Source organism: Centroberyx gerrardi, chromosome 16 (assembly GCF_048128805.1).
Source record: "Centroberyx gerrardi isolate f3 chromosome 16, fCenGer3.hap1.cur.20231027, whole genome shotgun sequence".
Classification (NCBI taxonomy): Eukaryota; Metazoa; Chordata; class Actinopteri; order Beryciformes; family Berycidae; genus Centroberyx; species Centroberyx gerrardi.
The window spans coordinates 24124733-24139170 of record NC_136012.1 but is presented as its reverse complement, the minus strand read 5'-3'; the positions used below and the strand labels follow the sequence as shown (position 1 = coordinate 24139170).

Here is a 14438-nt window from a genome sequence, read left to right as displayed (position 1 = left end):
AGATGAGGCTTCAAACGGCAGATATCTCATTTTAGAATAAAACTCTCTAGGATTACTGCAGTTTTAGCTCAAATTGTGAACTTTCAGCACCACAACCCAGGACATTCAGCTGCCTATATACCACATCATGTACTACCATATATCATAATATCATATACATAATAGCTGTTGATCTAGCATGCCAGATGAGGATGCTGTAGAAAATGGCCGATACTGCTTTCGTTTTCATTTGAGCTCATCTCTCTCTTTCTCTGTCTTCTTTCTCCTTAGTAGGAGTCCTTTGGCTAGCATTGGAGTAGTGCTGTTGTGGTAGACCAACTATTTCTGTCTCCTCCCTTCCCTCCTTCCTTTCCTCTGGTGGATGTGTGTGTACATTGGTGTTGATGATGTATGTGTGTGTGGGGGGGGTGCTGGTGGCCATATCAATATATCGGTCTGTCGGTGGCTTCGTGGTTGGGTGCTTGGATGAGCGTGTGTGTGTGTGTATGTGAGTGGGGTGGGTTTGTGGTTGGATGAATGTGTGCATGAATATTGTGTGCTGTGTGGGCATGTGTGTGTGTGTCTGTGCATGTTGATGTGTGTGTGTGTGTGTGTGTGTGTATGCTCCGATGGGGCTCTATCAGGTGTCAGTGCCGGTGTTGCCCCAGGCCAGGCGGGGTGACCGCTGGTCTTGGGACCCGGATGAGGAGCGAAAGCGTCAGGAAAGGTGGCAGCAAGAGCAGGAGCGCATGCTGCAGGTACATAGTGTAGCTGAATGGGTAGAGCAAGGCAATAACACTGCCAGGGTTAGAGGTTCAATTCCCTGTGTAGCTGAATGGGAAAAGCAAGGCACTAACACTACCAGGGTTAGGAGCAGATTGGAGTTTTAGTTACACAAACAGTTTTAGTTAAACCTCATTTGGTAGAGCCAAAGAACCACAGTTCTTCTGGCTAAGTAACAATGTCCAGTGAAAAAGGCAAACTAATGGTTAAAAGGTATATATATATATTTTTTATTATAGTTTGCCAGTTAGCCAAAAACCTGTGGTTCTTTGGCTCTGCCCATTGAGGTTTTTTGAGCATTATTTCTGCCTCCAGAGCAGCTCTGCCTCTGTAGGCTGTAACTGAAACTCCAGTCTGGAGTTAGGCCTTTAAGCAAGGCACTAACACGGCCCAGGTCAGGGGATTGGGGGCGACCCATGCCAAGAAGGACGCACTCACGTTGCTGCATTGTATAAAAGCAAATGGCATATGTTAACATGTTATGTTAACTTAACAGGCAGGCACTGGGATGGCTTGCTAACAGAAGCAAAAGCTAAGCATGAGTTAACGCATAAGCAAGGCATGAGCTATCTATACTGCTTCTTAAACTCCATTTAACCAAAGCCAGAGAGTGTTGTACCACAGCAAGCTGCTGTGTGACAATCACTGAGCTCAGAGTCAGGTGGATTAACCACATGTCATCACCCCCCTGCAAGCTTGCCTCCATATTTGTTTTGTATTTAGCATATCAGCCTGCTCCTAAATGTCACCCCAACTACTCACATGCACACTTTGACCACTAGAGGGCAGTTCTGTGCAATGGAAGAGCCTCTAGCTTGGTCTTATGCCTCTTACCTCGCTCTCTCCCTCACAAACACACACACACACACACTGAGATCACTGTCCAAGGTTGCTGCTATTGCTGCTGCCCAAATCACCCTCTCTCTCCTCCTCAACCAATAAGAGGTGCATCTCAAAAATCCCCTTGTTCACTTATTTTTAAGCTTCAATAGAGTCAGTGATTTTCCTAAAAAAAAATGCTATTCTCATCCACATGACAATCTCCATGAATAAATCTTGAGAACAACGGGCGGAACGAAGCAAATTTCTCTCCTTTGAGGTTGTTACAGGACTGTTCCAGTTGAGATGCACTGAAGTGGATGAATGGCTGGTGCATGGATGTGCTCGTTACCTGCCTCCCTTGTTAACCCCTTTGTCGTCTCTGTGCCTTGATCTTGGCCTTTCATCTCTTTCGTCTTGCCTCCTCTCTGTATCTTTGACCTTTGACCTTTGACTCAGGGTTCCTACACATGTCTGGAAAAAGAGTTTGATCATTTGCAGGGATTGAAAAGTTTGGAAATCACTCAGAAAGTATGTAAATGTTGTTCAATCCCGATGCACATATGACTATATGATTTATGTTGTAGTACTTTAATACTTTAGTTTATGGTCATGTTGTCCAGTTGCTATTGGCGTACATCACACTGAACATTGATCAAAATCTTGATATGCAATCAGAAATAATTAAGTGCTGGAAAGATTTGTATTTTGAAGTGGAAATTGTGTAGGAATCCTGTGCTCAGCAGACTCTGCATGCTCTGCTTTTGCTTTGTTTTGTCCACACTTCCTGCTTCTGGTCTCTTTTGTTTGCCTTTTATCCCTAACAAGCAAATATCAGACATTAGCAAGTGTTAGCCAGAGTGGAGGAATAGTTAGTTAGCTTTGCATTCATTCATGTCTCAAAATCAGTCTTAAACTGTTAGTATGTAGCGTGGGCATTAAACCCCGGTGTAGAGCAGGCTTAGATAGTCTACTGAACATCACATCAGGATTTACAGGTCTGAATCCCTTCCTGGTTTAAGTGAAACAAGACGCACTGAGAGGGAATTTAAACATCTGCTCCGATTCCTCAGATTACTCAGGAAAGACAGAAACCTTTTGAAAAACCTCTCAAAGCCTTTTGGGGCCAGATGTATTTATGCATCGCTCCATGTCTGTTTCTGTGTCCACCTATACGGACACTTTAGTCCCCCCCCCCCGCCCCCCCTCAACCCTGTCGCTTCTTCGTTGAGGCTCTGTGCTGTATGTCATGTGTCTGTTGCCATGGTAACAGGAGAAGTACCAGCGCGAGCAGGCGAAGCTGAAGGAGGAGTGGGAGAAGGCGCAGAGGGAGGTGGCAGAGGAAGAGAGGAAGTACCACGAGGAGGTGTGTGTGTGTGTGTGTGTGTCTGTGTCTGTGTCTGTGTGGATGGAGGGATACCAGGGTAAGAAATTAACTTACTAACTGACCATATTGGTAGTTTTATGTCTTTTTTTAATGCAGTGGTTTGTGTGGGTCGTCATTTTCTCCTACTTCTTGGCTGCGTGATGCCAACATTTCCTACTTGTTCAGGCTGCATACTTGGTTGTTTTACATTTTTCGCACTCAGAATGCACTGAAAAGAATCCCCCAGATCCAACGGATCACCTACGGTGGCCCACAGGGGACAGTAGTCGCATTCACCTTGAATAATTGCCAACTCCACAAAAGTGGAAGTCGGACCTGGGTGAAATGCAAAAAGGGTGAAATGCATAATCTTTATTATGGGGCCATTTTTGTCCCGTGAAGTGAATTTCACCGTAATCTTATGAACTTTCAAGAGCATTTTTTCCCCAAGCCCTCATTAATTTCTGACCCTGGTATTCACTCATTATTATTGGTTGCTTGACATTTTGGTGATTTAAGAACCAAAGCTTATCCTACTCCTGGACTCGGTGTAAGTTGTGCTGGATAAGAGCACCAGCTAAAATGTTAAGTGTAAAAAATGTGTGTGGGTGGCTGGGCGATTGTGTTGGTGAATATTTGTGTATAGTGTGGGCGTGTGTGTGCACGTATGCATGTTGACGTCCAGATGTAAAAGAGGAGTGATACCTGTTAACTCTACTCCCGTCACATACCGTTTCCAACCTGCCGTCTGTCCCCTCCCGCCTCCTTCCCACCAGGAGCGCCGGATCCTGGAGGAGACGGTGACGCCCCTGACGCCCCGCTCCTCGGCCCTGCCCTCCCCCATCCGAGGGGAGCTCTCCTCCGCCTCCGAGCCCCAGGACGCCATCGTCCGCTCGCTGGCCGACTGGGAACGCAAGCAGGAGCTACTGGAGAGGCAGTCGGTGAATGATTGACTGATTGATTATAGATAGATAGGTCGCTAGATGCATGTACTTTATCAATTCAAGTGGGGATTCTGGGGGGAAATGTTTGGTTGAAACTACATGACTGAGTGGGCATGCTGTTTATTGATTGGTCGTTCAACTAATTATTCCCTGTTTGTGATTGGATGGCACAGAGGGGGAGCACAGAGAGCGTGGAGTGGAAACGGAGAGAAAACGACAGGACCAGTGACATCAGCACAGCGGACGACAGCATGAAAACAGGCAAAAGGTTGGTGAATAGAAGATGGAGGGAGAGTTTGTTTTGGCGTTTAGCATTTTAGGCATTTTAGCTGACACTCTTATCCACAGTGACTTAAAATGAGGCTCTGAAGCCTCGGGAGACAATTTCACCTGCCAACCTCTTATATGATATATGGAGTTTATTACCAGTCATGTGGGAAACTAGTGAGCCCATTTGCTTTTAGTGTATGGAAGTTGGAATATTCAAAGAAGATGAAGGAATACCAGGATAGCCAATTAGAAAAGTTGAGATTTTCATTGATTTTTTTGAATTTAATTGAAATAAAAGAGCTGTTTGTGGATTATTTGTATGTCAAATTTACCGGTACATCCTAACAATTTGGAAAAGGTTTGGTGTCATGTTCTGCATTTTATAGATGCCTGCCGATAAACATTAAACTGTCAGATTTTGTAGCAATTTTCATGTGATAAATGACTTTTCACTTGAATATGCCAAAGTATATTTATCTCTTTTAACGTATTTATGGCACCTGACATATTAACCATCCCTCCCAGGTTTGGCTTCTGTTCCTGCTGGTGTGCCACTGGTCTACTGCCTTTTAAACATTATTTTATGAATATGGACTCTTGTTCTTACCTTTTATGTGCCTCTAATAGTACTTTGCTTCTGTATTTTGTTTTGTGTCGTGTGTCTGTAACTTTTGTTTATCAGTTTGCTGTTTTCTTAGCCAGGTTCTCCCTGGCTAAGATGGTCAAATATAGGTTAAATAAATAAATGAAAAGTGAAAATGAAAAGACACATTCATCTCCCACCTCACCATGCTTTGTTTCTGTCATCCTCAGCTCGATGAGCCAGAACAGCAGTCAGACAGAGACGGTCCAGAGTCTGCAGAACGGACAGAAGGTTTCCCCGGCCCCTGCCAAAACCACGACTCCAGTCAAGAAGCAACAAGAGCTCCTACTGGACAGCAGCAAGCCCAGCCGGCCAGCGGGAGACCGGAGGTGTGTGTGTGTATATGTGTGTGTGTGTGTGTGTGTTACAGTTGAGTCAGTAAACCTTCAATCTAAATTTTGCCACAACTCCTGGATGCTGTTGTCCGAGAAAAAGGTTTTAGTCGAGCCTGACTTGAGTCCCTTGAATCCCTTTTGAGTCCCTCTTACATATGAATCTGTGTTGAGAGAATATTATAGAAACAGCGCAGGAGAGAGCGTCCTTTACTGCGATTATGGGAATGATTATAAGGTTAGGTACAAGACACAGCCGATCACAGCACCTATAAGAACCCATAATCGCAGTTAAGAACATCCTAAAGGGTATTTTTATATTATATAACTGTTACCAAGGCTTGTCTACTGGCTAATAAGTTTTCTTCAAAATTAGTATACATAAGCATTTAAAAGAACAGGGGAAAACAGAAAAGATCACGGAATAACAACCAATAAAGTACATAATATTCTTCCTAATACTCATCATGCACAATAGCGAACAACACAACAGAATTGACTAAGAATGAATAGTTACAGTTAGGTTGTCGGTTGTTGGACGCTGAGAGAGAAAACCTGACATGGAGAGAGTTGTAAACACCAAAGCTATGATGGCACCATCGTCATGACTGAGTCTGATTCAATTTATAAATCCAGAAGGCCGAAGTCCAAAATTGGCATCAATATTCAAGTCCATGTCTGGCTCCCCTACTGTCTAATCAGGTTCAATTTGAGTCATGAAAATTGAGTCTTAGTCCTGAACTTGAGAACTACAACATCGGTGTGTGTGTGTGTGTGTGTGTGTGTGTGTGTGTGAATGTAACCTTTGTGGGTGTTTTGACACTTCCGGGCTTCCGTCTTTATGCAGCTTCTCCTCCATCTGTAGTTTAATGTTTGAAATGCTGCATACAGTAAAACCTCCAGACATTAAATCTTACTAAGCCAAAAGAATCAGGCATTTGAGACAGCAGTTTACATTTGGACATGTAGTTGACGCTCTTATTCACAGCAGCTTACAGTGAGTGTTTTGTTCAAGGACACTGTGGCAGGACACTCAGCTGTTATGGGGATTGACCTTTGACCTTTCAGTTATGGAACGGTCTCCTGAACCACAAAGTCACCCTGCCTTGTTTAATTTCCTCTACACACCAAACCAACATGCAAAACAACGAATCCTGTATTTAACAGGCACAAATAGATAAATAGATTATATCATATATATAATATTAGAATTTTATACTATAACTTCTACACAGTCTCCTGTTTTTAAAACTACAAGTTGCAATTCCATTAGAAATGAAGGTGCAGTGATGCTTGTTTCATTGGTTGCATGAGTAATTTTACCACCTTCACTGTAAACATTGCCTGTTTTATTATTTTTATTTTGTTTTGTTCAAGGAAATTGATCATTATTTTAGCCTTTTTTGAGACGTCGAGATCTTCCCAGACTATTGAAAGAGATCAGGGGTTTATGGGAAGTTTTAGACTGGAGTTGAATTCACCTGGATGACCAGCAGGTGGCATCTTGTACCATTTTTCCACCTCACATCCTTCCTCCTCATCATGTAGTAATACTCCGTGACAAAAAAAACATAAAGCTATTTTCAACAATAGCTACCATAAGAATCATATAATAACACATATCATTATATTCTGCGTTACTGGTAAAGCACAAAGAAATCCAGGAACGAGAGCGGCTGGGTTTCGCCCAGACAGTAACCAGATTAATGCTGTTCAGCTCGTTCCGGCTCGGATTGGCTCATCTCTGCCTCTGGGAGCCAATAGGGTTGCTGCGGCGGTATGTCATCATCATCATCATCATGTTGCATGTTGCTGTCCATTTCCAGGTGCGGTCCCATTGATAATAACATGGGCCGCAGCCCAGCTAAGCCCCCTGCACCATGTTCACCGCCAGACACGCTGCCTCCAACGCCAAACAGGTACTGCATCAGACATCTGACATGGAGGGGAGGGGTGAAGGGGAGGGGTGAAGGGGGCGGCGGGGGGGGGGGGGGGGGGGGGCAACTGAGTTCATTTCTGCTTTGTCATTTTGTGCTTCACTGCCTCCATCTCTCCGCCCATCTCATAAACTGAACCACTGCAGCACGACCCTCCCTCCGACCTGGCAGGAATTTCAATGCAATACAAGAGAGCAATCACTTGAATACAAGCAGAAGCTACTTCACTGCCTCTTGCACTAATTGCTTTTGTTTTGATCGATGGATGATAGTATTTGGCGGAGGAGTATTTATTCATTTCATGTATTAGTTTATATATTAGTTTATTTGACGGGGACGGTGCACGTTAATAAACATCTCTGCAAATGTGCCGGAGTTAGCCGAAAATACTAGTTTTCATCCACAGTCCCTGGCCAGACGTCATTAATGTCTAGAATTAAAAGCAAATATTTAAAAAAAAAATAATAATTGGAGGTGACATGTAACAGAGTGTCGGACAGCACTTCAGTAGAAAACACATAAGGATGGAGGTCAGGCCTGTTCGCAGAGAGCAAGCACACAGACCCTGATGAGCACTAAGCATGCAGATCTTGATTAGAAGAAAGCAAACATGGACAGACAAGTTAAAAGACAGAGTGTTAAAATGGCAAGACGGCAGCAGAAAGAGTCACTCAAAACATCGTAGGCAAGGGGATAGAATATGCTTTTTCTATAAAATAACTGTAAAACATTTATTTTTGTTCACACAAGGATAATTGGAGATTTAGAGGATGCTTACTGACCTGTAGATCAGCAAATGTCACATTTTTACTAGACGTGCCGTGTGTTGATGTCTGAATCCTCCAGTGAAGTGTCATTAAAGTCTCTGTTTCAGTCCAGATTGATCAACAGTTTTTTTCCCTGTCTTTCTCGTGTTTTCAGGTCAAAAACACTGAGAATGACTTACATACAACTCATTATCTCTCTCCCTCTCTCTCCCTCTCCCTCTCTCTCTCTCCCTCTCTCTCTCTCTCTCCCTCTCTCTCTCTCTCTCTCCCTCTCCTCCAGGTCTGTCAGTGGGAAGAAGCTGTGCTCCAGCTGTGGTCAGCCCTTAGGGAAGGGAGCGGCCATGATCATAGAGACTCTCAGCCTCTACTTCCACATTCACTGCTTTAAGGTCGGTCGGAGCGAGTTGTCTTCCAAAAAAGCCTTTGTGTCCTTATTTTTTTATATTTGCAAATTGCCACAAATTCAAATACCTGAGCAGCTTTGCAAAAGCGTGTGAATGCAGTTTCGATTCATCAGTAAGACTAAAAGATAACAGCAAGTGCCTGAGTGTGTGTGTGTGTGTGTGTGTGTGTGTGTGTGAGAGAGAGAGAGAGAGGAAGTTGGTAAGTTTTATTATTTGTTGAGCTTTATTTTTTATTTGTTCCTCTGTTTTGGTGTGAGATGCTTCATTAAGGAACATCATAGTCACTCTCTCTCTCTCTCCATCTCTCTCTCTCCCTCTCTGTCTCTCGCCCTCTCTCTGCTGCAGTGTGGGGTGTGTAAGGGGCAGCTAGGCGACACGACCACGGGGACGGACGTCCGGATCAGGAACGGCCTCCTCAACTGCCACCAGTGCTACATTCGTTCCCGCTGTGAGTCTCTCTCTCTCTCTCTCTCTCTCTCTCTCTCTCTCTCTCTCTCTCTCTCTCTCTCTCTCTCTCTCTCTCTCTCTCTCTCTCTCTCTCTCTCTCTCTCTCTCTCTCTCTCTCTCTCTCTCTCTCTCTCTCTCTCTCTCTCCCATGCCTCTTTCACCCATCTCTATCTTTCCCCTCATCTCTCTCTCCAATGTCTTCCTCTCTCCCCTTATATCTCTCACCCATCTCTTTTCCCATCTCTGTCCTGTCTCTCTCTCATTTTTCTCTCTCTCTCCTCTCTCCATTCTGTATCACACACATTCGCTACGTTTCCATCCACCTGTCAAGCAGATTTTACACAAACATTTGAAATATCGCAGAAAATAAAATGTGAATAAGTTCTGTTTCTATCAGCTGGGTTGAAGTGAATAAATCGGCTTCCTGAATGTTGTAAAAACAGCAAACTACCAGAAAAATGGAAAGAGCCTTTTAAAAATGTATCAATATTATCATCAACAACCTTTTTAATAGGACACTTGGAAAACTACAGTATGTGCACATGTAGAAATATTTCCTTCTTAAATATAAGCCTTCATTAGCCTCATAAACTTTCACATCCTGGACAAAACGTGTGACATAATGCTCACAGAATGGGAGGGAAATCACTGTGTTAAATCAGACAGAGTAGCTATTGGGCAAGGTGTTATTGTTCTGTGTTTCTGCTAATGTTCATGTTTCTATTTTCATTAAAAAACAAAACAAACACACCTTAAAATGATCTAATACACCAACTAATGGTGATAGAACCACATGTTGGGACACCAGTGGTAAATGCGGTATTTATAAACCGTTATTGTTTCATTTATCGTTATGGAGGTAAATGTGACAGTATATTGTGGTATGGATGTGAAGTCTTATCCTGAATTTCATTTGGACAAACAGGACAAATCTACAGAGTCTCAGTTCTTCTCTATTGCAGCCCCACTTTGTCCTTTAGGCTGATAAGACAGGTGTGTTTTTACATGAAAGTCTTGCCTGGTGCAGCTTTAAAGCAATATTCCACTTATGACCCATTCATTTGAATGAGGCCATGAAATTAGCCTGAAAACTGACATTGAACACGTTGGTGAACAGATTCAACAACAGATCCTGCTGCTGTGATTTTCAATTGACTGTGGGTCCAACTGCCAAATAGCATTTTTATTGATAGAAGAGAACATAGCAGAGGGATACCATTTAGGAGAGATAGTTCCTGTTTGGGAGACCGGATCTACTTTTATTTTTAAATACTAATTTAAGTGTAAACCAAAAATTGAAATGGAAAATGAGGACGGACCCAGGATGCAGAATCTGTTGTTGAATCTATTCACAAACGTGTTAAATGTCAGTTTTCAAGCTATTTTCATGGCTCATTCAAATGAATGGGAAGTAAAAATCTGAACGCTATACAAACTCGTCCAGCTGCATCCAATTTCTGTGATTAGTTTATATTCTAGTCTTCATGGCGGTCATGTGCCAAATAACCCCCATGTTAAAACTAAGTGGAATACTGCTTTAGTAAAGAAATGTAAGACAGGATGAACCTGTGAGGATCCAGTCCTGGTTCAGCAGAAAGGTGCAGAGAGGAAGGGGAAAACGGCGATGTAGCGGTCGGGAGAAGACGCACAGTAACTCAATTTTTCTCCCGTTCACCTCGGCCACACAGCACAAAGAAAAACACACAGCACACATTTCAATAAGCTCTCAGCAGCAGTTAAAGAAAAACCACAGCATCAAATCACAGACTCAATCAAAACGGCCACATCGCATCGCGCTCCGCCTCTCACAGCAGTCGTTATCCCGACTTAGGAGGGTTTTTTTCCATTCGATTTGCATTTCTCTCAGCTTCATCTTACAGAAACGTGATTATTGCGGTTTATACAAATGATGGGTTTCTCTTTCTCTTGTCTTCTTTCCAGCGGCCGGCCAGCCGACCACGTTGTGACGACACACGGCTGACAGACAAGCACAAGGTTCATGGAAGAAAATCCCATCCCCTCTTTAACCAGATTATCTGCAAATCGTGTCCTTCAAAGCGTCTCGGGATCTTCTTGTTCCCTGCAACTCATAAACCCACGGAGATTTATTATGTGCGGGGGGGCCAAACACAGGGAACGACCGTGAAATGTTGAGAAAAAGAAGAAAAAATAACAACTGTGTGTGTGTTTATGTCATCCGATATGTGAATGAAACGAATCGCACTCTGGATTTGATCGGTCCATGTTCCATCACAGACTCTGTTTTATCATGCAGCGAGAGAGAGAGAGAGAGAGAGAGAGCGAGAGAGAGAGAGAGAGACTGCTGAGGGGGGGGGGGGCGGCCATTTTGAATCTGAGGTCCTTCAGTGGAATCACAGGTGGGCTATACTGACAGAACGAACACAAAAAATAATTCACTGGTGTCCAGGTCTTAGATTTAATCAGATAGATTCTAGCTTCTTCTTTGCTGGAAATTGTGAAGATTTCCCATCCAGTTCCATATAATGGAAATAGTTGATATATCCCGTATGAATATGAATGAATATGAGCTGTTGTTATCATTTGAGACAGATTTTTCTTAACAACACCACCTGATTTGGAGTTGCTGGTAAGAATCCAAAGCCTGGATAGAAAACATAATGTGTGGTCAGACAGATCAGATTGGATTTTTTACTTTCCTTCAGCAAGCTTTATCAGAAAAATGCAGCTTTACACCCTCATGAAAAACAACTATCATAATACTGTAATAAAATTTAGAAAGATAAACATACAAAGCCCCTATAGGATTGTTATAGTGATGCCAGAGGAGATAAAAATACCATAAAGTGCAATAAAGTCACTATAAACCCACTACTGAGTACCACAAACACTATAAGTCCCTATAGGAATATTATAGGAATATTATAGTGATACCATAGGAGATAAAAATACCATAAAGATCACTATAAACTGATTATTGACTAACAGAAACACACTAAAGCCCCTATAAGAATATAATAGTGATTTTACACTACAGTAAACTTCCTACATGTCTCTCTTCTGTTCTGTGCTGGGAAATAAAAAAAAAAAATAGCTTTTAAGTTTTTTTGTTTTTAATGTAGTTTCATCACTAGGGCAATAACATGACTTGTGAGCTGTTTTCGTGCTTTGGGGGTCACATCAGGTTATATTTCTGCTACTAAAAAAAAAACAAAAAAAAGACAAAAACAAACCTCGGGTTGTTCCTCGGCCGGCCTACATCAGCTTGGAAAGTCAGGACTTCATGTGCCTTAGGAAAGCAAGGTGACTGCAGGAGGAAACACCAGCTGGACGGTGTTTTGTGTTGTTTTTTTTTTTTGGGGGAGGTGTATCTTGTTTTTAACTCAGTGCTAAAGTGCAGACAGAAAGGCTGCAACCTTCCCTTCCCTCTCCCTCCACTTCTGTTGATAAGTACTTTTTATTTTTTACACAAATCCTTCCATCTTTCTTTTTCCCCCCCACCCACCTCTCCCCTTTGTGATTCCTCAGTGATTTTGCAGTGATAAAGCCAATGCAAAGGAATACAGGCTTGTCTACTTGGAAATACGGAAATAATATTTGATTTATAGGCCTAGATCTCTGCAGGGGAAACCATTGATTTTTATTTTGAATGTTGTTTTATTCTAGAGCGAGGATAGACTTTCTGTATGCTACTAATTGAGGTAATTCTTTTGATAAATGCTCAGTGATATAGGATTCATTTACAACAACAACAAAAAAAATCACCAGTACATGTTTCATCTAGTTGAATGGCAGAGGAAATATTGAACACACATACCAGCAGTTGCATTTGTGCAATATTTGGTTGGATGAAGCTGAAGATCTGTGCCGCCAGTTGGACATTTTAAGTCACTTGCTTCTTTCTTTTTCTTTTTTTTTGAAATCGTATGAGAAGAACTCGGTTATGTATTGTGGATGTAAAATGCACGTTTAAGCCTAAAACCAAATGATTTGCTGTATGAGAGCAAACTAGCATCCTCCTCCTCCTCCTCCTCCTCCTCCTCCTCTTCCTCCTGAACCACGTCCTCGCCAAGCTTTGCCCTTAACTCTCTCCTCTCCAGGTTTATTTCTTCTGATATACAGTATTTTTAAGCTTCGGTTCTGATTGTGTATTTTAATTTTTTTTTATTTTTTAATCCTTATTTAGTTTATGAATAAAATCTCGGCTGAGTCTCTTCTATAGGAGGATCTTTGAGACGGAGGTGTCCGGACAGGATAGCTTGGGAATGAAACCTTTACTTTGTCTGTTCTGTATTTATTGTAATATTCACCTGAACACTATCCGAAATATAGATTAATTTGATGTTCAAATGCAACGGCATTTATAGCATACTGTATGTTTATAAATAAAATGTTATAAATTAAAATTGTGCGTCTGTTGTTTTCAATGTTTCAGTAACTCCGAGTGAAAATTCATAAGCAAAAGGAAATGAATTAACGAAAGAAGCGTGATAAATATTTAAAATGTTTGGTGCTGCAGCTGAAAATATCTCAGTGTATGAAATTGTATCACCAGGTTTTATTTTTATAAACTATAATGAAACTCAGTGTCAGGCCTATTTTAACTTGGAAACGTGGATAGCTGATTTAAAATATTGTAAAATAAATCTCATTTCGTCTAGTATTGAAATTTCAAATATTATTTCTTCAAACAAGTGACAAAATCTGACAGCTGTAGTGAAATAATGCCACTTGTTTCCAATGCAAATCAACTGGTTTGCAAATATTTCCTTGAATCCAATGAGAATATCTCGATACTAGTGGAGCAGGTTTGACCTATTCTGCCTTATTTCAGGATTGATTCTAGAAAAATCTCGAAACCAATCGATTGTCATTGGAACCAAGTGAAATTATCTCATTCTGTTTCACCTCTTTTAAGAAAAATAAGCTTTATATTAGACTCCATGGGTGTTTTTGCAGTTCGTTGCTGTCCATGGTCCTGAAATGCATCGAACGGCCATGACAGAACAACGTCATCTAATTTTAGTGGAACCTTACAATATATGAGCAGTAATTACAGATTTTGTAAGTTCATCTGTGAAGTTAATTGCCACAGATCGAATAACTGTCCTGTTATGCCTAATCTGTTCAGCCCCCTCAAAGAAAACATGACAAAGCAACTTGGACTATTATTTTTTTTTTTTATCATCAACAACCATTTCAATGGTACACCTGGAAAACTATGTGCACATGTAGAAATATTTCCTTCTTAAATATAAGCATTCATTACCTACATATAAATAACTTTCAGATCCCGGACAAAACATGTTACATAATGCTCACAAAATGGGAGGGAAATCATCGTAAAATCAGACAAAGAGACAACATGCAAATTATATAGAAATAAATACAATGTTTGCATCCATTCCCTTTTTACCCAAAATAAATTCTTCCGAGGGAATTTTTGTAAAACATCAAAAAGACTGTATGATCGATCTACGAGGGAGTATGGCCTATGGTCAACTATAGGAGACAATAATACGTATTAACACTATACAATTTGAGCCACAAAAACACTGCCGTAGAAAGACACACAAAACATACAGATTCCTGTCAGAGGTGAACATTGCAGTAGAGTTTGTGCCTTTTTTTTTCGAGGAAATAATTGTGTTTATATCGATAATTTAAAGAAACTAAATTCTCAGCAGCCCTGAAGAAAAAAAAAAAAGAAAAAGAAAAATACTGCAAGAGGCTACTTCCACACAGCAAGTCGTGTCTAGAGAAAGGAA

The 14438-nt window shown here is 41.5% G+C and overlaps 1 protein-coding gene across 1 annotated transcript in view; it reads left to right on the top strand.

The window, feature by feature from the left end:
* Positions 1 to 13070, top strand: part of LOC139924975 (LIM and calponin homology domains-containing protein 1-like) — a 110390-nt gene extending 97320 nt beyond the window's left edge. Inside the window, exons 18-25 of the mRNA XM_078289184.1 lie at positions 2855 to 2947; positions 3724 to 3888; positions 4065 to 4159; positions 4975 to 5133; positions 6963 to 7055; positions 8121 to 8229; positions 8590 to 8692; positions 10633 to 13070. Of these exons, the coding sequence (XP_078145310.1) occupies positions 2855 to 2947; positions 3724 to 3888; positions 4065 to 4159; positions 4975 to 5133; positions 6963 to 7055; positions 8121 to 8229; positions 8590 to 8692; positions 10633 to 10658 (843 nt within the window). The 3' untranslated portion in view covers positions 10659 to 13070. The remainder of the gene's footprint in view (positions 1 to 2854; positions 2948 to 3723; positions 3889 to 4064; positions 4160 to 4974; positions 5134 to 6962; positions 7056 to 8120; positions 8230 to 8589; positions 8693 to 10632) is intronic.
* The last annotated feature ends 1368 nt before the right edge of the window (positions 13071 to 14438 follow it).